The sequence below is a fragment of the Eupeodes corollae genome, chromosome 1, assembly GCF_945859685.1.
Source record: "Eupeodes corollae chromosome 1, idEupCoro1.1, whole genome shotgun sequence".
NCBI lineage: Eukaryota > Metazoa > Arthropoda > Insecta > Diptera > Syrphidae > Eupeodes > Eupeodes corollae.
In genome coordinates, this window is record NC_079147.1 from 129848983 (window position 1) to 129872258 (window position 23276).

The following is a 23276-nucleotide window of genomic DNA, read 5'->3' on the forward strand; positions in this document are numbered from 1 at the left end:
CTCTTTCTTTTCACACTTATTTCTCTCTAATTTACTCTAATCATTTATTTTCTCTCTATTCACGGCCTTTTTTTTCTATATTTTCTATTTCTTTATCTTACTCCAAAAAGTCTTTTAGCCATTTATGGTATCACTATTTTATTAATAATTACTATTTTTAGGTTGGGTTTCACTAATTTTGTTGTCGTTTTTATTTATGTGGATTTGGGACCTTTAATTTGGTTCTTGGGCCTTTCACTCCTTTCTTTCTGGGAGCGCTTGTGCCCTTTCCGAAATGAAAGATTTTGCTAAGCCCCGAGTGAATTGAGGTGAAGATTTCCGAGATGGAATTTCTGTTCTGGTCTGAATTTTGATCAGTCCTTCTTGGTTGGTATTTTTCGACCACGAACGAAAACGTGTGGCCATAGGCCAACGTGGATGATTTGTCGTACCTAACCAATATGACGATATAAATTCGTGAAAATTCAACATGACTGAAAATATAATCTTACCAGTTCTTGTATTAATGGTAGACCAAATTTTTGGCCATCCGATTATTTAAATTAAGGAGGACAACTGTCAACCGACGGTCCATTTAATTTTGTTGCCTGAAGACACAATTTTTCTTTAACAAAACCTATCTCTTTCTTAAAATAAAAACTCAGGTCTAAGCTTACCGATTTCCTTTTTTTTATTTTCGTCGTGAGCGTAAAATAAAGTTTAGTGAAGCTCAACTAAGAAGAATACTGAGTTTTAGTCTCTTAACTCAAATTTTATTCTTATTTATTAGCTAGCTACTGCTTCGGTTGACGGCTTGGAGAAAAAGAAATGTATTACTCGATTTGTCTGCTAGGCTAACCAGTAAGAATAAAACCTGTCAAACAAATTGGAAAATGGGCCGGATATAGCACGTTTTATGGACGGAATGAGATTCCCTTCCGAACGTACCACTTGCCGAAAGTTTAAGCTGGGCCATTTTATGCTAGAGCTACATAAGCGTATTTAATGTACATTTGTGCACATTTTGTTTAGTCTCTAAAATTATTTATAATTATGTAGCTCTCATGAAAGAATAAATTGATTTTTTTTTATATGGGCAAAGACTAAATTTGACGAATCTGACATGCAAAATAACCTTTTGGAACTTTGTTAAGATTTTAAGCTTTTAATTTTCATTAATTAAAAAGAATTGAATGAAAATAAAAACTTTCCAGAAATCTTCAATTCTTAAAAAAAAAGTTGCACATACGTCACAGTGAACCATATGAAAATTCATGGGTACTTACAAGAAGTCAATACGACAGGGTATTTTATTAAGAAGCGTAAAAAATCGTATTGGCGTTTCCTACACTCTCTACTATCGTATCGGCCTCAAAACCACCGGAATTTTGAGAAGGGTCAGTAAGAAGACAATTTGAACTTAAACGTAAATTTAAAATAAAATATGGTCCAAGTTTTGTGTTATTATCTATTCAAATATTTTTGAACAAATACGATTCCACAAAAACGTGGATGTGACAACTATTTTTTTTTAATAGTGTTAGTTTTCATTTTGGATGCTGCCGATTACATACTATAAGAAGGAATCAACTTCCCTCAAGAAATGTGGAAGACAAAGCTTTAATCGAAACAATGGCGCTGATTTGAAGTATGTGTTTTATATTAAATTTCTCAAAACAAAATAATATCAACATTTTTAACGGTACGCTGGCCATTCTGTGTACATTTATTTTGGAAGCCTATCGAAAGCAAACACTTCTACACATGCACGTGCATTAATAAAAGGCGCATTTTTCTGTCTACAACTCAAAAGCTATTGTACCATGATCGCTAACATCTGCACCCATCTCAGTAGCCATAGAGGTGCAGGTGATGACGGTTGAGGTGTCTAATTTTCTACCAATAGTCAAATACCTGAACTGACACGCAGTGATGTTATTCCATCTGGTGTTTGCCTTCTTCATAGCGTCCTCCAGTACCAATAAATTACGTGATGCGATTGGTATGCCAGCATTTGCCAAATGTGATAGAATGGTTTGTACTGTACCATTCTTGACAAGTTGATCTGCCATACAGTTTCCTTGAATATCTCTATGGCCTGGTACAAAGCAAATATGAATATTAAACTGTTGTGTCATCTCGATTAAAGAAGATCGACAGTTATGGACTGTTATATAGTTTGTAGAGACAGAGTTCAGAGATTTAATAGTGACCTGACTATCTGAGAAAATACGGATATTAGATGTTGCTGTCACATTTTCTTTAAGCCAGGACAAGACTCATTTTATCGCCAAAAGTTCCACCTGGATTGATTGGGAAGGCGGAATGAGAAGCTTAATTTCAGTCGTTCAGAGTACACACCTTCACCAACCTCTTCTTTTGTTTTTGATCCATCTGTATAAAAATGGACTGACTCATCTTCCAGGAATGCCCTATCCTACCAGAAAGATCTGTTTATTGATGTGTTTCACCAATTCGTGATTAGGGTTTGTGAACCCTATTTATTACCAATAGCTTTTTTGCAACGATAGACATGTACATTCAAGAGGACACAAGCGTCCACAGGTTTTTTTTAAAAACCCACCTTTGTCTATCAACTAGTACCTCAACTGGAAATTGGGTTCTTACCCCATTGGAAAGTTGTTCGGGACAACAAACGAGAGAGGGACAGAGGTGTTTCCACTAAGGCACCTCTCCTTATCCGGACGGCAGCGGACGAATTCTCTAGATGGAATCAACGGTGGCGCTTACCGATCCATTAAGGTTTATCTACTAAGTGAACACCGTATAGGGCTTCTACGACTTATTCGGAGCCCAGGCCTATAAGGAGCGGTTTTTCTCAGCTTCCCCTCATTGGAGTTACACTAAGTATCACGCCTTCCAGTTTGGAGGTTGTGCTGTTGGGGTGCCTTCCTGACCACGTGAAAACATCATAGTTGCGAAGCACCAACAAGCTTCGGATACGGATGGATTTACTGTTGGTAACCCAAGCAAACGAAATAAGGACAACGAACCTCGGATCTGTACGTGGCATGTTAGGTCCCTTAACAGACCACGTGCAGCCTAACAACTAGCGGAAGCCCTTAACTGTTGCAAGGCAGATATTACCGCCATTCAAGAAGTGCAAACTTAAAGACTGCGATGTATACTACTGCGACTGCTAGCGAGAACAAAGACATCACATATTTGGGTGTGTATTGTTGTTGAAACTAGACTCAGAGAAAAAGTCTTCAGTTTCAACAGTGTGAGCGAGTAAATCGCGACAATCCACATCAAGGCTAAATTTGCCAACATAAGCGTAATATGCGCGCATGCCACAACAGAGGAAAAAGATGAAGACACCAAAGACATATTCTTAGAGCTCTTGAGCAAGACTTATGAGCAGTGCCCTGGCTATGACATTAAAATTATTGTATTAGTTTTTAACGCCAAGCTAGGAAGAGAAGACATATTTAGGGGCAGATGTCGAACTTTCCTAGGGGCCAACATTGACTTGGACCACTACCGCGTTGTAGCCAAGGTGAGAATTTGGAAGTACTTTGAGAAGTTTCGACGTTAGACCGCTATAATCGCAAGAGACTGCCATGTCCTTTTCCGATCGAGGCTCTAATAACCGCTTACCAGTGGCAACATTGCCTTGAAGTCATCAGAGATTCCGCCACTGAAGTACTAGTTTTCACACGGACACACGGCAAACCCCCTGGATTGACGACAAATGCCGGCAAGCACACGCAGCGAAACAACAAGCAGAAAACTACCAGAGCTGCTCGCGAACTCTACAATCAGAAGAGGAGCATGAGAATCGCGCGATCTAGAAGAAAGAAGGATGTCACAACAGGAATGACGTTCGTAAGTTTTATCAAAATATATAAAAACATCCTAACGGGAAGATCAGTGAACGTCGTAGGAGAACAACATTCTTTGTTGAGAATATGGAAAGACCACTTCTCCAATAATCAACAATTCCGCCAGCCAACCTCGACAAAGTGAAGATAGCTACATTTTAACCCAAGTCAAACAAAGCTGCTGGGCCTGACGGTATCGCTGCAGAATAATTCATAGCAGCAGGCGATGACTTGGTACGGAGAATGCACCAACTCTTCTGGAAAATATGGTCGGAAGAAAGCATGCACGATAAGTGGAATCTCAGCATAGTTTGCCCAATATATAAGAAAGAATAATCCTCTTAATTGCGCCAACTTCAGATGCAGTCTCCTGAACATTGCATATACATGAGATCGTTTCTGCCGTATTATAAGGACATAGAGTCATAGAGGTATACCTCGTTCATTTTTTTTTAATCATTAACAGCATTTTTTTTTTAAATATACCTTTCGAACAATGCTTGAGCTAAATATTTGTGTGGAAAAAGAAAAGGTTTTCCTTTGTTAAATGAAAGAAAAAACAGAGCAAGGAAAGTGCCGAGCGGATTTTTAAGTAATTCAAAACAAAGTTGGGACTTTTCAACAACACATCAGTGGAAGAACATGCACACAAGACGAGATAATATGGAATCTTTCAGAACCTGCCAGCAGACACTCTTCAAACCAGATGTACACCGTACAATTGATTTAATGATAAATTAACTATTTTGTTAATAAGTCGAATAGTAGTCAAAATTTAAAAATAAAAAATATAAATGAACACAATGTTAAACTAGCCGATGTTACTTAGAACACAAATAAATTTTGCGATCCTATAATTTTGTACAAAGCGAATAGTAAAAAGTCAGTTGATGCCTTTAAATAAAAGTTGTTAATATTAAACGCTCTAAGAGCAAACTTTTTTTGAGTGATTTTGGAGCACACTCTTAACTAATGGACATTCTTAGAGATTCTAAAGACCCTAAAGCCCACTCATTTACTCCTAAAGAACTAAAAAGAGTTGATTTGATTTTAATTCAATTTCGAATTCAATTTAGATGAAATTATATCTGAAATTGAAAACCAGTTTCGAAACTTTGCGTTCCAAAGAAGTAATAGGTATTAAGTATATTTTGTATTCCAAAATCACTTGGGAAAGGCCAAGAGGGAATCGTGTAGTGATACAATGCAGGAGGTGCCATGCATATGGTCAAATTGCAAAAAATTGTGCTCGCAATTACAATTGCATATTTGGAACAAATGTTTCAGTTCGTATATTGAAAATGAAATACTTTATGGAAAACATACAAAACGCTGGCTCAATTGAAGAAAAAAGGTAAGCCTACCCAAGGCTTCTTAAGTAAGTTCCAATCTCTAGTTCTAAATAATTGCCATGTAAATTTGAGTTATAACGTTGGGTCCTTAAGGGGGTATTCTGGTCTAGAGACATGAATTTTATGTAATTTTTGAAGTGCTGTAGAAAAAAGCAAGCTACAATTTTACCATCAATTTTTTTATACATTATTTATTCACATTAGAAGCATACAAAAAAAATAAAAAAGTAAAAAAAAAATAAAAATTCCGTTAGTTATCAGCTGATAGAGTAGTGCGTCTCAAAAATTTGGTGCGTGACCATACCCACGATTTTAACTCTCCTAGAAATCTGAAATCAAAAACTAAAAAAGATTATTAATCTACAATAATGTCGCAATGTCTGGAACTACGGAAAAGTTACAAACATTTTTTTTTACAAAATGGCGGCTGTCTAAAGAAAAATACAAAAAATTTACCATTTTTTTGAACATTCTTCGATTTGTTAAAAATAGTAAAAATAAAAATTTGGGGATGGCCGTAGTTCCGGACGTAGACAAGTCCCTAAAGAAGACTTTCTTAAAATTTCAAGTAAATCGGTTCGGCAGAACCTGAGAAATCGTGGGTATCAGATTCAAAAAGACAGTTCTGAGAAAAACGCGTTTAAAGTACCCCATTATGTCTTTTGTTCTATTAGTTGCAGCCCAACCGATTTGGATGGCTGCTCAGCAAAATACTTATTTCTCCGAAAATAATTTGAATTTGGGAAAATCCTCTAGTAGACATATTCTTAAATAGTTAAACTATGAAAATATGAAAAGAAAAAAAAATCGATTTTTTTTAATTTCTAGACCAGAATACCCCCTTAATTAAACACAGTAGAAGAATTGAGTGTCATTCAATTCTTTTAAATAACAATGTAGCAGTTGCTTTCTTACAGGAAACCCATATAAATAAAAGACATAAACTCCATCTTGCCTCTTATACCTATATATTGATTAGAAATTACATAAACAAGGAGTAGAAATAGCTGTCAAAAACAATATAAATTATAAAAAAGTAGAAAACAAAAACACAAATATTCTATGTATGTCAACTGATATCGATTAAATACATATGAAACGGTTCTAGAGCATTTTATTGAGTTCGGTTTATATTACTTCTGCCATGTCATCATTGTTCTTAATAAGCGAAATAAAAAATAAATCAGTTAGCTGAAGCTTATAATAGCTGTGTTTTGAAAGGGGATCTTAATAGGTGAAATCCTTCATTGGGAGATAGTTTCACCAATATGAATTGTATTGGTTTAGAGAAATGGCTTACTGCTCTAGTTTGCAGTTTAGTAAATGTAACACACAAATGCCCCTCTTACCAAAGAACAATTTCATACTGTGCTCAGTTTTTAATTACAAACAGCTTAATTGATGATATAAACCCTAATTGCAGCATCAAAGCTTTACATACGTTTTTTGACCACTTACCTTTTCTGCTCAACATCAAACTTGCTGATGCTCAAATTCCATTAAGTAAATCTCCCTAAAATAGGTCTTTTATTAAAACTGTCTGAAACAAATTCAGAAACTCGCTGGAAAAGGAATTAAATAGTATTAAGTACTTCAACCTTTCTCTTCTTTCGGCAGTAGATTATAATTCAAATAAAGTAACACAATCCTTCAAAAAGTATCTTTATTACCTGAAAACATTTAAATTCTCTTTTCACATAAACAGAAATGGCAAAAAGGTTTAAACAAATTTACTGTAATAATTACAACACATCGAATGACGAATATAGAGAATTGTCAAACAGAATCTCACTGCTTAGACAAAATATTAGGGAAAAAGTTGCCAATTGGATTAATGATCAATCAAAGAAAAGGCTTTATAATACTAAACAAATTCTGTAATGACTTGACACACATAAATACTTACTTTAATTCATCACGCACTAAAGGTTTTCGTTTTTGCGGAGGATATCCACATGATGCGTTCGTAAAATATCAAAACATTTTGACCTAATTGAAAAATACTATAGTAAATGGAGGATAAGAATTAACATTTCAAGATCAGGGGTAGCAAGGTGGTCAATGATGATTTGATCTGAAACCGATTGTCATTCCTACCTACCCTTTTCAAACTTTACTTATCCCTTCTTCCTACCTCATCCTTCCCTTCCACTATACCTACCTCCTCCTCTCCTCATGCCACGTAATAAATTATTATTGTTATTTATAGAAAACAAAAAACCGGACGCTAAAATGCAACTTAATTTTCGAAAAATTTTAAAATAATATTAAAATTAAATTTATTGATATAATTTGTTTCTTTTAAGAATCGAAATTTTTATTAAATTTTAATAAAAAAAATATTTTTTTTATAAGATATGTAAAAGAAATTTGTGAGGTTTTTATGTTCAATTTAAAAATATAATTAAAAATCCTGTAAGATGATTATAGTTTGTTCCTATTATCCACTTTTAGACTTTTTAAGAGTTGAACCTTAAGTAAAACTAAGGAACTTCGTTTGATCACATCGTCGCGGTAATTTGTTTTTCAATAATAGTTAAGCTCGCAAAAGTTCAATTAAAACTATCCAAAATTACGCTGTAGTTTCCATTATCTCTGTGGTAGCCTGGGTTTTTGAATCTGATGCTGTGCTCGGAGGGTCAGCGCATATTAGCCATGGCATTTTTTCCCTTAATACCTGTTTATACTTTGGGTGGCTAAAAATACGAGTTATAAAGTTTTAAGTAGTTGCAGAATTCTTTCTTTGCTTACCTCAATCCATAAACAATAGGGTTGCAAACAGAATTTGCCTTTGCAAACACTGACCCACAAATAGTGCTTAATGGTGACAAATTAAGTGAATTGAAAATTCCTGCGTAGTTAATTATTGAATATGGAGTCCATGCAAGAAACCACAATGCAATTGTACATAGCGCAACTTTGGCCAGTTTGATTTCAACAGATTTCGCCTTGTCGTCAGCATTTCGAAAAGACTGAATATTCATTTTTTTCGCTTGTTCCCTCATAGCAGCTTCATGATCTCGTACAGACTAAAAAATAAAGTAACTTGTTAAAATTGCTAATGATGTTAATAAAAAAATAGGATATAAGAATGACCTAGCGAAATCTTAAAATCTCTGATGTATCTTAAATTTCAAGTAAATGTATTTATACGTATACAAACGGTCATAGGTATATTATTGTCTTATATACTCACGAATTCAAATACATACCTTCAATATGTGGTAGTACGAAAAAATGATGAGTGTTAAAGGGATCACATACGCCCATGTTGAATATACTATTATGTAAGATCTGTTAAACCAATCCTTAGCAAAATAGTCTGTTCCACATGCAGTCATATTTCCCTCTGGAACATATCGGTTCCATCCAAATAAAGGTACAAGAGCCCAACATCCACAAACAAACCATACGAATGCCAAACGAAGTATAGCTCCTTTTATAGACAATGGTGCTTTAGTAATACCCTTCACAATAACATTGTATCGATCAAGAGCAATCATTGTCATTGTCCAAATTGATACACAGCCAAATAGTGAACCAAAAAGCCCATACAGTTCACATAAGAAAGGTCCAAGAATCCAAGTTCCATAAAATCCATTTAAAACAACTGGTGGAAACATTGTAAACATCATACAGAAATCAGACACAGCTAAATTGACAACGAAAAGGTTCGAAGAGGTGCGAAGCGGTTTGGACGATGTAAAAACATAAATAACTACAAAGTTCCCGATTAATGACATAACACCAAGCACTGTGATAACGAAACCAATTATTCCAAACCACATTGGTTCCATTGGAGGATACTGATACCAATATGGATCTATCATGTGTAAAATTTCCGCTGGAACACTTTCGGCTAAATTTTTAATACCGGATATATTTCTGCTGTTGTTGTACATTTTCAAATTAGGAAAGTTGAAGTTTTCCATTATAAAATTCTTTTTTAATATAAAACGTACAATTTTTTACAAATTATTAATTTTTCATTTCAAAGAAGAACAAATACCGAATCAACGCGACTTAAACTTAATGTTAACGGTCTTTTAACAGTTTAAAGTATATAATAGTACTACAACAAAATATTCTTTTATATGTCAAAATTTCAACAAACAACATAATCAAATTATGCGCTTATTGACAAATTTAATTATTACTTTGAATAAAAACAAATGCGCTGTAATTGGATAATAGAAAATTAAGTCTCCTAAGACAACGTATACATATATCATATAGAAATATTTAATATTGATTCTGAGAAACGAACTTCGGTTCAGAAAAAAACTGAAATTTCACTTTAAAGAAAAATGGTGATGTTATGAAAAAACAATATTATTTTAAGTATAATTACCGAAAATTCTTATTCAATTGTGCAGTTGTTCCAAGGACGGAAATTGCATTAGCTATTTATTTGAATGAACACTTGACAAAGTGATTTGAAACCCACACTAATAACTTCCCATTCTGTCTGTCGATTTGTCATCCTTAAAAGTTTGTACGTTTTCGAGTTTTGTTAAAAAAGTTGTCACTTGAATTATTCTTAAAAATTTAGTAATTATCAACAATATTTTGCATATAATGAAATAGTTTGATTTCAAAATCTATTTTGGTTAACGAGATTTTTAGTCGAAAACTAATTTCCACCAATTATAGGTACATTTCTTAAAAGTTTCTATTTCTTATACACAAAAAATACAAATTAGATAAATGAAATTGATTTGAAGTCACTATCCTCTATTATTCAGAAGATATCAAGAACCGAACATCAATTTTTACCAAATTCGTGTAATATTTTCGGTTGGATTTTTATAAAAAATTTCTGAGAGATGTAATTAGTTTGAAGCCAATATTTATAATTTAAAATATTAGTTTTAGTCAAAAGTAAATTATTACCAAGTTTTAGTATTGTTTTTTTTAGGTATTTATTTTTTGTAAGAGAACTGTCAAGTTGAAAGTCAATTGTTACCATCTTTTAGTGATGGTTTTTAGTTTTTTTATATTTATTATAAAAACAAACTATCAATTCGATTTTTCTCAAAATTGTACGAGACATCAAAAACGATATTCTACATTGCACAACCTTTTTTTTGAGATAAAATCATTTTTTGTTCGTAATATATTCGAGGCCACAAATACTTTGTTCATTTTATTTTTATTTATAAAAAAAAAAACAGTTAGTTGCATTTTTTTTCCAAAAATACACTATTTTGGTATCACGTCATAATATGTAACATACAATTTAATAAATTTTGCTAGTGTTATTGGTTCGTGTGATATTTTGGGTTAAGCAAAATTGTAACCTTTTTTGAAATTGCTATGGTAAGAAAACCAATCACTCAATTTTCTTGGGAGTCCTTTCTGCATTATTATCTGTATTTGAAGTCGACATCTCTACTGGTTATTGAGCTATGTACGACAAAAAAAAAACTTACAATTAGTAGTTAGAGTTATAGTTTAACTTAGAGTGTCCGTATGGGACCATTAAGTTAGTTGTAAGTTATGGATAATTAGGCTAGTTTTATGAATTTTTGTCTAGCTTTAAGATAGGTTTAAGATTGAGTAAATAAAAATGAATTTGGGAAAAAAAAAAAAACTTACGAACGTACAAACGCACGTACACACTCACGTACAGAAATCTCTCTAAAAATCTTTTATTTCGAGATAGGGACTTTGAAACGTCTAGAAATGTCAAAATTTTCAAATCGACAAATCGGACCCATTACAATAACTTCCTATGGGAAGTTAATAATAATTAAATAAATGTATCTATTATCTTATATTTATTGTATTTGTTATTTCAATGTAAGCTATTCTGCTTGGAAAGCATCGAATTCGTTCAGGTCATTAAATAACTTTTTCTCCAATGAAATAAGAAGTATCTTCATGGACATCCTTATCCAAACAACTTCTGCATTAGTAGCCCGTACTGCGTTTTAAACTATAACAAACTAAAAGGTTGTTCTTAGGGGTAAGACTTACAAGGACGGAGATATATTTTTTGCTCAGTTGGGTAATGTTTTCAGTTTTATGTTTACTCAGGTTAGGCTTTAGTTTCCTGGTTGTAACATAGGTAGAAGGCAAGTTTGATCTCCTGCTTCCTAGATCGAGAATTGTTCTCTGGATCACTTGCTTCAGATAACAGGAGGGGTTCTGAGTTGGGGTCTGATTGATTTAGACCAATTATTTATAAGATTTTTCATTCCTAAAACACTATTGTGTTAATATCAATGAAAAAGTTAAAATCAGCCTGTGATATTGTCATCGCGTCTTTGAGATTTGTCTGGCTTTCTTCACTGACAAGACCATAGATTTCAATATAATTGGGAAGTATAAATGAGCTGGCTTGTCCAAAGATAACTGAATAGAAACCTGGACGAAAACCGGTTTCCATATAGAAGCAGATTAAAGGTTTGTTAAATAGCCAATCCACTGTCATAGAAAAGGCGGATGTTATAGTCCATTTAATCCTTTCTTTCATAATTAACTAAGTTCGTAATGTGTTTTCGATGTAGGATTCGTCTTCTGTATTCGTGTTATCATTAGAAGTACAATACACAATTACTAAAAGTTTTAGTCTACATGATTTTATCCAATGTGGATTCATTAAGGAATAGTAGTACAATCGGTTATTTAGCATGTATTTTTGTTAGTCTTGCTGATTCATTTGTACTTTCAGCTTGGAATTTTCTCTGCGAGTTGCGTTTTTTTCGTTGTATTTCCTTCTGAAGGTCCTTACGTCTAGATTTATACATTTCCCAGACTATGTCTGTTCTTTTGCGCTTGGCAACAGTGAAATTTTCTCCTGTTGTTTTTTTTTTACCTAGTCCACAAGGATTTAGTGAACCTTTTTTAGATAGAAAATTTATCATATGTTTATCTAAAAACACATCAGTGTTAATCCTTTGTATTGAGTTTGGTCTCTACTTTCATTTAGGGGGTTCGGTAATAAAAATTCTATGAGCTTTTAGTCAGAGAATGATTTATCTTTAGAAACCCTTTTTAGGGTTAAGATGGGGTTCGTTTCTACAATCAGCTATTATAATTTTGTTTTCTATAATAAGTTCAAAAAGAAACTCATCGCTTACATTATTTTCAGTGCTTCCCTTTTGAAAATGGTATCGTACAACGGCATCATACTTCACGTTCGATGAATTACTTCGTAATTTTGCCGGTGGTGCTTCCAATCGGTCCGGTATATCCAAGACGGTTTGGCAAGCGGGGTAAGACCAGCTCTATAAAGTTTGACTTAATACATTTATCTGAACTGTTTTTTAGCAAGAATACACTCTTCATGACTACTATTTATTACTGTATTTGGGGTCTTATGCAGCGTGAGTTCTTTGGAGTGTGAACCCTCTATTTTGCGTTTTTCAGCTAGAGCAGGGCATGTACAGAGGAGAAAAAACTGTTTCTTTATCTTCCTCATCCCTATAGCTTCTGCAAAAGGTATTTATATTATTAAATTAGGTGGTGTAATAGTCCGTTTGAGAACTAGGGCCTAGTGACTTACACCTCTCAACTATTCCTATGTACGAGTAACTGCAGGGATGGAGGGGACCTACAGTTTATATACAGTTTGTTAATTCCTCGCAAGAGGCAGCACCCGTTAATAAAACTTTAGGTGGCACAGGCAAGAATCGAACTTAAGACCGCATGACAGTCCAACGCACTAACCATTATGCCACAGGTACTCCAGAAGTTCTTTACCTTCTGAAAATAAGTCTGCTATAACAAGTAAATCATCCACGTGTATATTTTTTTCCAAGTTGGACGAGGCATTTAGTTGCTAAGCATGGAGCGGAAGCCGAACCTTAAGACAAGGTGTTAAGGTTATTAGTGTTCAGGGATTGATCATTTTCTGTTTTGAAAAGAATAAGTTGAAAAGCTCTGTCTTCTGGTCAAACTAAAACCTAACGATACATAATGCTGATGTCTGCTTTGAATGCATATCTTTTCAATTTAAATCGAATGATTAGTGTAAGCAAATCAGGTTAAATTGTCAGCCTTAATCCCAGAACATCGCTTATCCTGAAAGTACCTTTATCCCGATTTAAATAAGTGGCATTGTTTTTCTGTTGGTTAACCTTGAAGCCTAATTATCAATTAAGTACTTTTAGTTCTTCACCGTGTTAGCTAAAGTGCAGTTGTTTGTTTTATTAAAAAAAATCACGCAAATAACCAATAAAGGTACATGATTCCAAGGATGAGGATTCTAACAATAACAAGATCATAATTCATTTATAAAGAAACGGCCGTACAAGTGATATAAACACGAGACAAAATATGACTTTGAAATAAAAGCTAAACATTTGAAAATGTTACCGTGCCAGTATTTAGAAAAAAATGTTTTTAAATACATTTTGTTTGGGAGAATGGACCAGAATGATTCTGGTTTTCCTGTCTTAATTAAAAATTCAACAAAAAAAGCATCCCCAATGAACTTAAAAACAGAGAAAATGTTCATGATTTCTTAATAGCACTCCCAAAACTTGAATCTAATTACTGTAGGAAAGAAACAGACAAAGAGTATTAAGATTTTAACTACACATCTTTAAAAAGATGTTTATAGGATGTATGAACAGTTTTTAAAAGATAAAAGTATTCCAAAAACCGAAGAGTTTATATTAGAAATTGTTGGTAATTTTTAAATTGTTTAGAATAATTTAACTGATAATTTTTTTTAACAAAACACGAAAACCTGCAAACATTTTAAGCATAGACCAATCGACAGACCACGCGACGACGGCATGGGAAGTTATCAGTGTTGGTCGCATGCGCATCCCAGCCAAGTTTTGCATTGGTGCAAAATTCCGAATTAGAGAGCCCACCATACAATTTTGTTGGTAAAAAAACCAAAATTCTAATTTTCTCAAACACAAAGTGATAGTTTTTTTTTAATTTTCCCTAAAATTGTATTTTATTTATTTGTTTGAATTTTTAAAAAATATTGAACTTTTTTTCAAAATTCTATATATCAAAAACTGTTCAATATTATATTTATACTCACCTTTGTACATTAATTTGAATAGTACTATCATGAAACACAAAATTTTGGTACGAAAGGCGGACCATGGGGGCGCTGCCTGTACGAAAATTAAGTGTGGAATCTAAGAGCGACTGGAATGAAAGTATAAAAACATGGCAATAAATAAATAAAATAAATTACTCAAATGTAAACAAAAATCAGTCGTTGCCAACTTTATTTCATACCTTTTATTCATACCTTTCAATGTATAGAAGATTATTCATATACAATACATTAAGTTGTATGTGTTTTAGATTTGTTAGCAGATTTCATTCGATTTTAGATTTTCTATTTTTGTGAAATCTGAAAATTTAAAAGCAACGTTTTCAAATTTAAGTTTTGATACAATGCTTCGTTGCCATATTTTGAATTTTACCATAGCAAATACATTCAATGTAGCTATTTTTTATTTTTTTTATTGTAATGTGGGTAAGTAGAAAAGTAAATATTAAGGAGGTTGGTGTGTATTTAACTGAATTGTAAGGACTTAAGTCGTTTCGTAATTGGAGTTAGGTCATGACTCAAGCTAGAATTAAACAATCAACTTAAAGGGCCAACGCGTTGACTTTGTGACGTCATACAAACATATAAATATTCTATAAATATTCTGTGTCAACGCACGCACCTTCACAGCGTCAATGCTTAAGATGTTGACTATCACACGATTAGACAAAAAAGAATATTTATTTAAGCCAACGTTATTTTTATTTTTTTTTTCATATAAGGGTGTGAAAGAATGTTAAAATTGGTACAGTGTAAGCATATTACATAAATATTGTGTGATTTTTAATTATTGTAGGTCTACAAATGACGTCTATTTTACTTCAAAGAGTCAACGCGTTGACCGTTAACGTTGACCTTCTTATAGTAGCTTCAGACTTTATTCTTTAATATTTTGCAGTGCGAAACAATTGTGTTAAAATTGGAAACAAATGAGAATTTATGCATGTTTACCTATTTTAAAACATATTTTTCTATATCTATCCTTTTGGAGTTAAAATATTTACATGAATAAGTACGATAGTATGTGTTTAGGTTGGCAGGTTGTTTTTGTTGTTGTTATTTGTATGGTGCTGCTAACATCAAATCAACTAAAAAGAGCTTTTAAATAAGTGGTCATTAAAGCTGTTATTTGAACATGAATATATTTTCAATATAGCGGCTGGGATGCAACCCACACTGATAACTTTCCATTTCGATTAATTACTTAACTGTTGGATTTTTTATAAAAATTAGGTAAATGTCGCAAATAATATTTTCTGTGAGATAAAGTTAGTTTGAAGCCAATGTTTTTAATTATTGAAAAGGTATGGAGTTAAAAGTACATTTTTACCAAGTTTTAGTATTGTTTTAAAAAATCTTTTATTTCGGACCTTGAAACGTCGAGAAATGTCAAAATTTTCAATTTGACAAATCGGACCCATTACAATAACTTCCTATGCTAAGTTAAAAATGTTCGCACTATTATTAGCAATGTTTAAAAATATTTGTCTCTTTTGAAAATGATTCGAAAAAATAGGGAAAACCTTAATTTTTCTAATTGGCAACCACAAAAGGTTTATATTCTAATTTTTCTTCTATTTTTTGTTCTGTGTGTTTTTTTAAATGATTTCATTGTTAATAAAACAATCAAAATAACAAGTTATACAAAATTATACAGTCAGCCCCTCCATGGTCCGCCTTTCGTACCAAAATTTTGTGTTTCATGATAGTACTATTCAAATTGATATACAAAGCGTCTGTATAAATGCTACAAATACACACAATTACGGAAGAGTACGATAACTCAGGCGACAGAGTTTAATGACGGATTTGTATAGAACAGTTTCAAACAAACATTTTTGACTTTGTGTAATTTGTAATTTAAAAAATTAAGGAATAGCGGTAACACTAACAATTGAGTATTATACGTTTTTTTAAAGCCAACATTCTGTTCGATTAGCCAGTTTTTAAATCAAGTCAAAAATTGATATAGTTTTTAAAAAAAATTGTTTTAAAACTCAAAATTTAAGGAAAGGTTTAAAGTGTAATTTTCCAAAACCTGAAGATTATTTACTATTGTATCCCTCTTGTAGTAAAAAATGCTTGTTTTACCTGTTCTAAAAACAACAGTAATAATATCTTGTCGCTTAAGTAATCGTGTTTTCCCACAATTAATTGAATGATTAAGAAGCTCACAATGTCGTGGGGATGTTTCAAAAATGTACAGTTACGTTCAAAAAACACTTTCACTTTTGAATAAAAAATGTCTTCAAGAAGGAAACCACTAAGATATTCCTAGAAATAATAAAACAACTTTGATTTTTTTTAAGGAAAAACTTCCAATTCACATGGGAACGATTTCATATCATTAAGTATCGAGTCAGCATTTCACAAATTAGGCGTCCTAATACTTCAAAAAATAATCTTATTAAGGGGCCAGTTATAGGTATCATTGAAATCGATCTGAACACATTTTTGAATCGATATTTAACTATGATTATAAATGCAAATTATATACTGATCGATTGGAAATCACACGAAGAATTTTGTTCGAGAAAAAAAGGTTAAATAGCACATTTATTGTTCGCTTAAAATGTGTTTTTCTATTTTCGGGACGGAAATTCATTTTCCTGAACAGCTGATTCTTTTATGTCCAAAAATGGAACGTATCGTTCCAAGGATTTGTATTTCAATTTCACTTAATTTCAATGACATATTTCATATATAAACGACCTGTCAAAAAAAATTCCAATGTTTCAATGATGGAAACCAATTATAGCTATAACTGGCGCCTAAAGAGGAACGTGACAGTATTGCAAGTTTTCAATATGTTGCCTCGGAGACTCCAAACAAGGTTTGCTCTATATCAGATTAACAAAAGAAACCCCAAGTATTAGATTACTAATAGATACTGGTGGAACTAATAGCATAATAAACGAAGAAGATATACAACACCATAGTATTTGAAAAAGAGAGTTTCCCCATTAACAATTAAAACTGAAGATAATCTTATAGTTCTTTATAAACAACAATGCAATTATATTTTATAAGGAAAAACTATGAAAATTTTAATATTAAATGAACAAACATTTTCAATTTTCTTTAGTTAAACTAAAAAAATTGAATAGGAAAATTTAAATAACCACTTAAATCAGATTAAAGAAGATTTTAGAATATCAAATTTCACGAATAAATTACGAATGATGGTGATAATTTAAATTACACTAATTATGTTAAGCATAAAATACCCACTAATGATAATCCGATCTTATATACTAGAATATACAGATATCCCGATTTCCATAAAAAAGAAGTTTATCGTCTAATTAAAGAAATGTTTAAAAAGAGAATTACCAAACCCTCAAAATTTCCTAACAAAGCTCCTATTTGGGTAGTACCTAAAAGAGAATATTCCAATGGAAACAAGGAATGAAGAATAGTTATCGATTACCGTAAACTAATTCTCAAAAAAAGAAGATTCATTTTCTATTTCTAATATTAAAGCAATACTCGATACACTTACTCATTGTAATTATTTCACCCCTCTACATATTACTAAAGGATTTATCAGATCTAAATTAAAGAAAATGATACAGAAAAAAAACAGTTTTTAGTACCCTCTCTGGTCATTTTCAGTTCTTATGAATACCATTCGGCTTAAAAAACACCAATAGTCCGGTCAAATTAGACCAAAAAATCAGTAAACCCACGACAAATTCAGGGGAAGCTGAAAATTCTTAAAATTGTTTAAATTATAATTATAAATTAAAAAAAAATTTTAGCGGGGTAATAAGGTCCAAAAAATGAGTTTTTCGCGATTTTCTTGAAAACGGTAAGTTTTATCGCAAAATTACCCCAGACATAATTTGTAGATCAGGGAATTTCCTATAAAAAAGGTATCAATAATTTTGTCCCTAAAAGCCACCGCTTCTGAGATATAACGATTACTTAGCAGAGACATATTATCTACAGATGAAATAGAACAACATAATATTCAATTGAACAATTTAGAAGACAAACATTAGAGTCATGCTCAATATAAAAATAATATAATTTTTGTAATTAAATAACTCGTATTCACAAATAAAACATATTAGAAATTACATATGCAACCAATACATAATATGGATAATAAAATGCAATTACAAATAAGTAAAAATAAATATTTAACTAATGATCAAATTATATAATGAAGATACGAAATATCTCAAAAACTTACAAAAAATAAAAGCCAATTTTATTGAAAACATTTTAACAAACAAATGCAATGTAATATTATACAAAACATTGAAGAAAATATTTTATATTTATATCTGGTACTTATCAATGTGGAACAACAAGAACTCAACCACATAAGCCTAAACAAAAGATTTTTTTGGAAGGAAATTACCTTCTAAAATTTCAAAATTGTAAAATATAAATTAAAACGAAATTTATGAAAGAAATTATTATAAATATGAAAATTAATTCCAAACACTATATTAAGCATCAATTTTACCCAACAAATTTACGAAAACATTAAAAATTTAAATAAAATAGAAGAATTGAAGTATAATTCTAACAAATCAAACCTTAGAATGTACTTAATAATTGTAATCATTTTCATAAGTAATATAATTTATGTTTACATGAAAATAAAAATTGTAAAAGAAAGATAATAAGTAATGTAAATTTTATAGTGGTCTCATTTCAACCATTAGAAAATTCTAAGGAGGGCGGAGTTTATCAGGGCACGCTTGTATGTTCCCATAAAATTTAATCTAAACAAAACACAGGAATTAGATCGCTTGTGTTTTGTAAACAATGGAAATACTTTTTTTACTATTGCATACTGCTATATAAGCAGAGATCATTTGATATCGAGTAGAGTAGTTTTACGTCTATTCGTAAAGCTAAAGATTTCCCTTACCACAGGTGGAAGGAACTTAAGATTCAGACTAATAAATACAAATATTAATTTTAAAAACTTTGACAAAATATATTTTTGATAACTAAGTAATATTAAATTATAAATTATATGAGTATTCCTTGAAACAAATGTATTTTCCTTTTTCACTCAGATTCGAGTTAATTTACTATACTATAGTCCCTATTTTCGACTGTCTCGAATTATAACATTTGTAAGTCTTCCGGCCAAAAATGAATTTCTTCACTAAAATTTTCGCAAACAAATGTCTATATTTCGCCTTATTCGACTTCTACCATGAGAGACTATTGTTTTTATATATAAAGGTAGAAAGAACTTATCTATCAGAGCAGACTGGTCTTGGAGTGTCTTACTTACGCCATGTTCAATAGCACTAACATTAACCTTTTAGAAATTCCTAGTGCAGGAATAGTAGTAATACTCAATTTAAGTTCGCGAGCAACACTAGTCGCTGCAAAACCAGTCTCTGCTGACACTCACAGATTCTGCAGAAGTGCATAGGAAACAACGTTAGCACAGACTGCATGGACAATAGGTGAACTATGTTTCACACATGAATGAGTCGTCAATATCCATACATACATAGAAAACGGAGGCTGGAGTAGGAGAAGGTTTCTTCTCTGAGACTCTCAATCTTGTAAAATCCTTCAAACTTCCCGATCAAAACAGCATCTTTCAAACTGAGGTATTGGCAGTGACATACGCTGCAAAACATGTCTCAATGTTGGAGTTATCACAGGCTGATGACTATCATAACCATTAATAGCCAAGTAACATTACAGCGATGTACCTGGGAACGTAAGTGCTGATAGGCTGGCGATGATAGCTACAACTGTATGCATCCCATTATGAATTAAGACGCACCATTCATTGGTAACAAAATACTAGAAGAAACCAAAGAAAGATGAAAATGCCTTGAAACATGTTAGACAGCCAGGAAACTATTTCGAAAGTTCGATAAAATAAAATCCCGTTCAATTCTGCACCTAGACAAAAACAAATTACAACTGCTTGTAAGCAGTTCTGTTACCTTAAGAAGAAAATGCAGCTTGCCACCCGCGACGATTACATGGGCATAATGCATTAATGAGGAAGAACAAGACTACAATTTCTATGCTACCGTTCAGCACTATAAACATTAGAAACAAATTCGTAGGCATACACTTATTCAATAATCTTGAAAAACTCCAACTTATTCCAGGAAGATTTACAGTTAGAATAATAGAATCCATAAATACATAGGTTTAATCATAAATGTTTAGGGATTTTAAATAGTTCAGGCTTTCACATAAATTTTAGTGTGGCGATTACGTCATCAAACGCTAGCCCATCTGGTGCTCATTTAAGGCACATTTATTCTATACTTGACAAAAAAATCTCCATAAATCATACTTTGATACCCTCTTGCAATGTTAGCATCTATAAGAAATTACAGAAACGAACTAAAAATATTACTTGAGTCTTATGTTAATTTTATTAGCTGATAACATTCATAAAGCCAATAATAGCATAGCAGATGCAAGTGGTTGGCTTAAGTTTTTCTTTTTATCTCTTTTATCCTTAATATAATAATAATTTAACATAAGGTAATTTTCAATAGGAAGGAAGTGTATATAATGGATGAAAACTCATTCGAACTTTTGAGCGTAAAAAATTATGTAAATTTGTTATTCAAGTCATAGATATGCCTTGTTCAATACTTACCTATAACATTCTTTTAAATACCATTCCCTGTTTGAAATGTATTACATCATGAGCCGCCTAAGTTGGACTATTTGTCCTCAATATCATTTATATGCATGAAAGTACCATCCTTTTATGAACACGTTATAACCAGTAGCACAAAATAAATCTGTCTTGTGGATAAAAATTTCATTGCGAGCATAAAAGATGAATACTTTTATCTTCTAAACTCATTTCTAAGCAGTATCTCTTTCACAAGGAGATGTGTTCATCTGAAGCATTCTTGTTTTAGTTTTGTTTGCAGTTGGTCATCTGGCCTCATCATAGTTAGACGAAAATATTGATAATATAAATTTTATTCAAAAGCAGACAAATATAGTTATTGCACGTGAATTTGTTTATTAACGGGTTATTGAAAGTACATGCATACATAAAATGCATTGCCATTGTATTTTCCTTTGTGAGTAGTTTAAAAAATTTAAATAACAGTTAAAAGCTTTTAATAAAGCGTTAATTGATAAATGTTGGTTAAAATGTTGAATATTTTCATTTAAGATGTGCTGTTTATAACTCTTGTGTCTTGCTTTGCTATTCCTTGTGATTCATGTGGAAATGAGTGTGCTAGTGCTTGTGGAACAAAACATTTCAGGTACAAAAATATTAAGTTTATACCATTCGTTTTAAAAACAATATGTATGTGTTTTTGTAACTAGGTCATGCTGTTTTAATTATCTAAGAAAAAGATCTGATGTGAAGTCCATTAAAATGGTTTCAAATAAAAAACTAACGGATTATATAATGCTCCAAGGAAAAGCAATGTTTACGCGAAACGAAATGAGCAGCCGACATGCAAATATTTTACTTACAAGTACAAACAACTCAACTCATAGACGGAAGCCGAACAAACTATACGCCTTTAACAAAAGATGTTTAAAAAATATTTCAAACTGCATTGAATATTAATTTATCTCGTTTATTATATTGCAAGCATTATTATATTTCGGAAATAAAAAAAAAGTAGTGGTCTGATTTTAAGATTTATATTACAAATAATCATATACATATGTCTTACGCCTATGAAGAAGATTGACCTAAACAAAGATCTTTTCTTCAAAAAAAGAATGCTGCTTGTAAATAAGCAGGTAACGATGCAAGAATTTTGTTAAGGATGAAAATTATTTAGCTTATAGTTACACAGCTTTGTTTAATACCTATACATATGTATACTTTATTTGCTTGAAAAACGAATATTATTTAAGTTGCTCCTAGTTAAATGGTAAGTACGAGTAAAATTAACAGATTTCATCAGTTTTTGGCTAAATTTAAAAGTGAGTAGGCAAACACATATGTATTACAAGTAAAATTGGTAAAATGAAATATTTTGCCTTGCGTTGACGCTTATGCATTCTTAATTTGTATCATACTTATTTAATTTAACAACTAAATGTACATTAAAAATACATAAACAACACCGCAAACCAACATATTTCGAAGTCCTTTGAATGAATAAAATGTATTAAGTAGCTTCCTTACTAGCATAAAGTGGCACTACAGTCCGTTCGGACCTGGGCCTCAACCAACATGCTTCTCCAGCCAGCTTGATCCCTAATTAGCTGTCTCCAGTTTCGCATGCCAAGTTGGTTGAGGTCTTCACCCACTTGCCCGTACAGCATCTATGCGTACGGGACCAAAAATCAACCGACAAATTTTTCTCTCGAAGCATCCTAAATTTAGAGGATCTCCTTTCTTATGTATCCGGCATAATATGCCAAGATTCCACTAATCGGGCATGCTTTCTTCCGACCAATGTTGCCACTGGATTTCATTGCTTAATGCAGGCAGTATAGGACTCCTTAAGAGGTTACAGGAGACTCGATCGGAGAAGGACATGGCAGTCTATTGCGATTGTAGCAGTCTACGTAGAAACTTCTCACAGTACTTCCTTAATTCGGCTTGGAACGGGATATCCGTAGCCGTACCTTGGCTAGAACGAGGTAGTCAATGTTGGCCCCTCGGAAAGTTCGGGTATTCTGTATACTGGAGAACTGTCATGCGTCGATCGAAATGTGGTCAATCTGGTTTACAGTTGATTGATCAGGAGATCAGGAGTATGAACTGCGTACTAGCTACCAAAACATCACCAAATATGTCTTCTCTTCCTAGCTTGGCGTTAAAATCTCATAAGATAATTGTATTGTCATAGCCAGGGCACTGCTCATAAGTCATGTCCAAGAGCTCGAAGAATATGTCTTTGGTGTCTTCATCTTTCTCCTCTATTGGGGCATGTGCGCATATTACGCTTATGTTGGCAAATTTAGCCTTACGCTCGCTCACACTGTTGAAACTCAAGACTTGTTGCCTGATTCTAGTTGCAACAACAAATCCACACACAAATAGATGCTGTATTTGTTCTCGGTAGCAGGCGCCGTAGTATACATTCCAGTCTTTTAGTTTGCACTTCTTGGATAGCGGTAATATATGCC

General features: G+C 32.4%; 2 protein-coding genes across 2 annotated transcripts; one reads left to right on the forward strand and one right to left on the reverse strand.

The window, feature by feature from the left end:
- Positions 1 to 7464: 7464 nt before the first annotated feature.
- Positions 7465 to 9221, reverse strand: LOC129938719 (opsin Rh6). Its single transcript, XM_056046434.1, has 3 exons — positions 8389 to 9221; positions 7928 to 8205; positions 7465 to 7872 (listed from the first exon to the last, which is right to left on the reverse strand). Exons 1-3 carry the CDS (start codon positions 9106 to 9108, stop codon positions 7749 to 7751), a joined length of 1122 nt encoding a protein of 373 aa, XP_055902409.1. The 5' UTR covers positions 9109 to 9221; the 3' UTR covers positions 7465 to 7748.
- An 11825-nt stretch (positions 9222 to 21046) lies between these two features.
- On the forward strand, positions 21047 to 21837 carry LOC129938724 (trissin). The gene is made up of 3 exons (XM_056046441.1): positions 21047 to 21253; positions 21349 to 21442; positions 21507 to 21837. The coding sequence occupies exons 1-3, from the start codon at positions 21229 to 21231 to the stop codon at positions 21754 to 21756; spliced, it is 369 nt and encodes a 122-aa protein (XP_055902416.1). The 5' UTR covers positions 21047 to 21228; the 3' UTR covers positions 21757 to 21837.
- The last annotated feature ends 1439 nt before the right edge of the window (positions 21838 to 23276 follow it).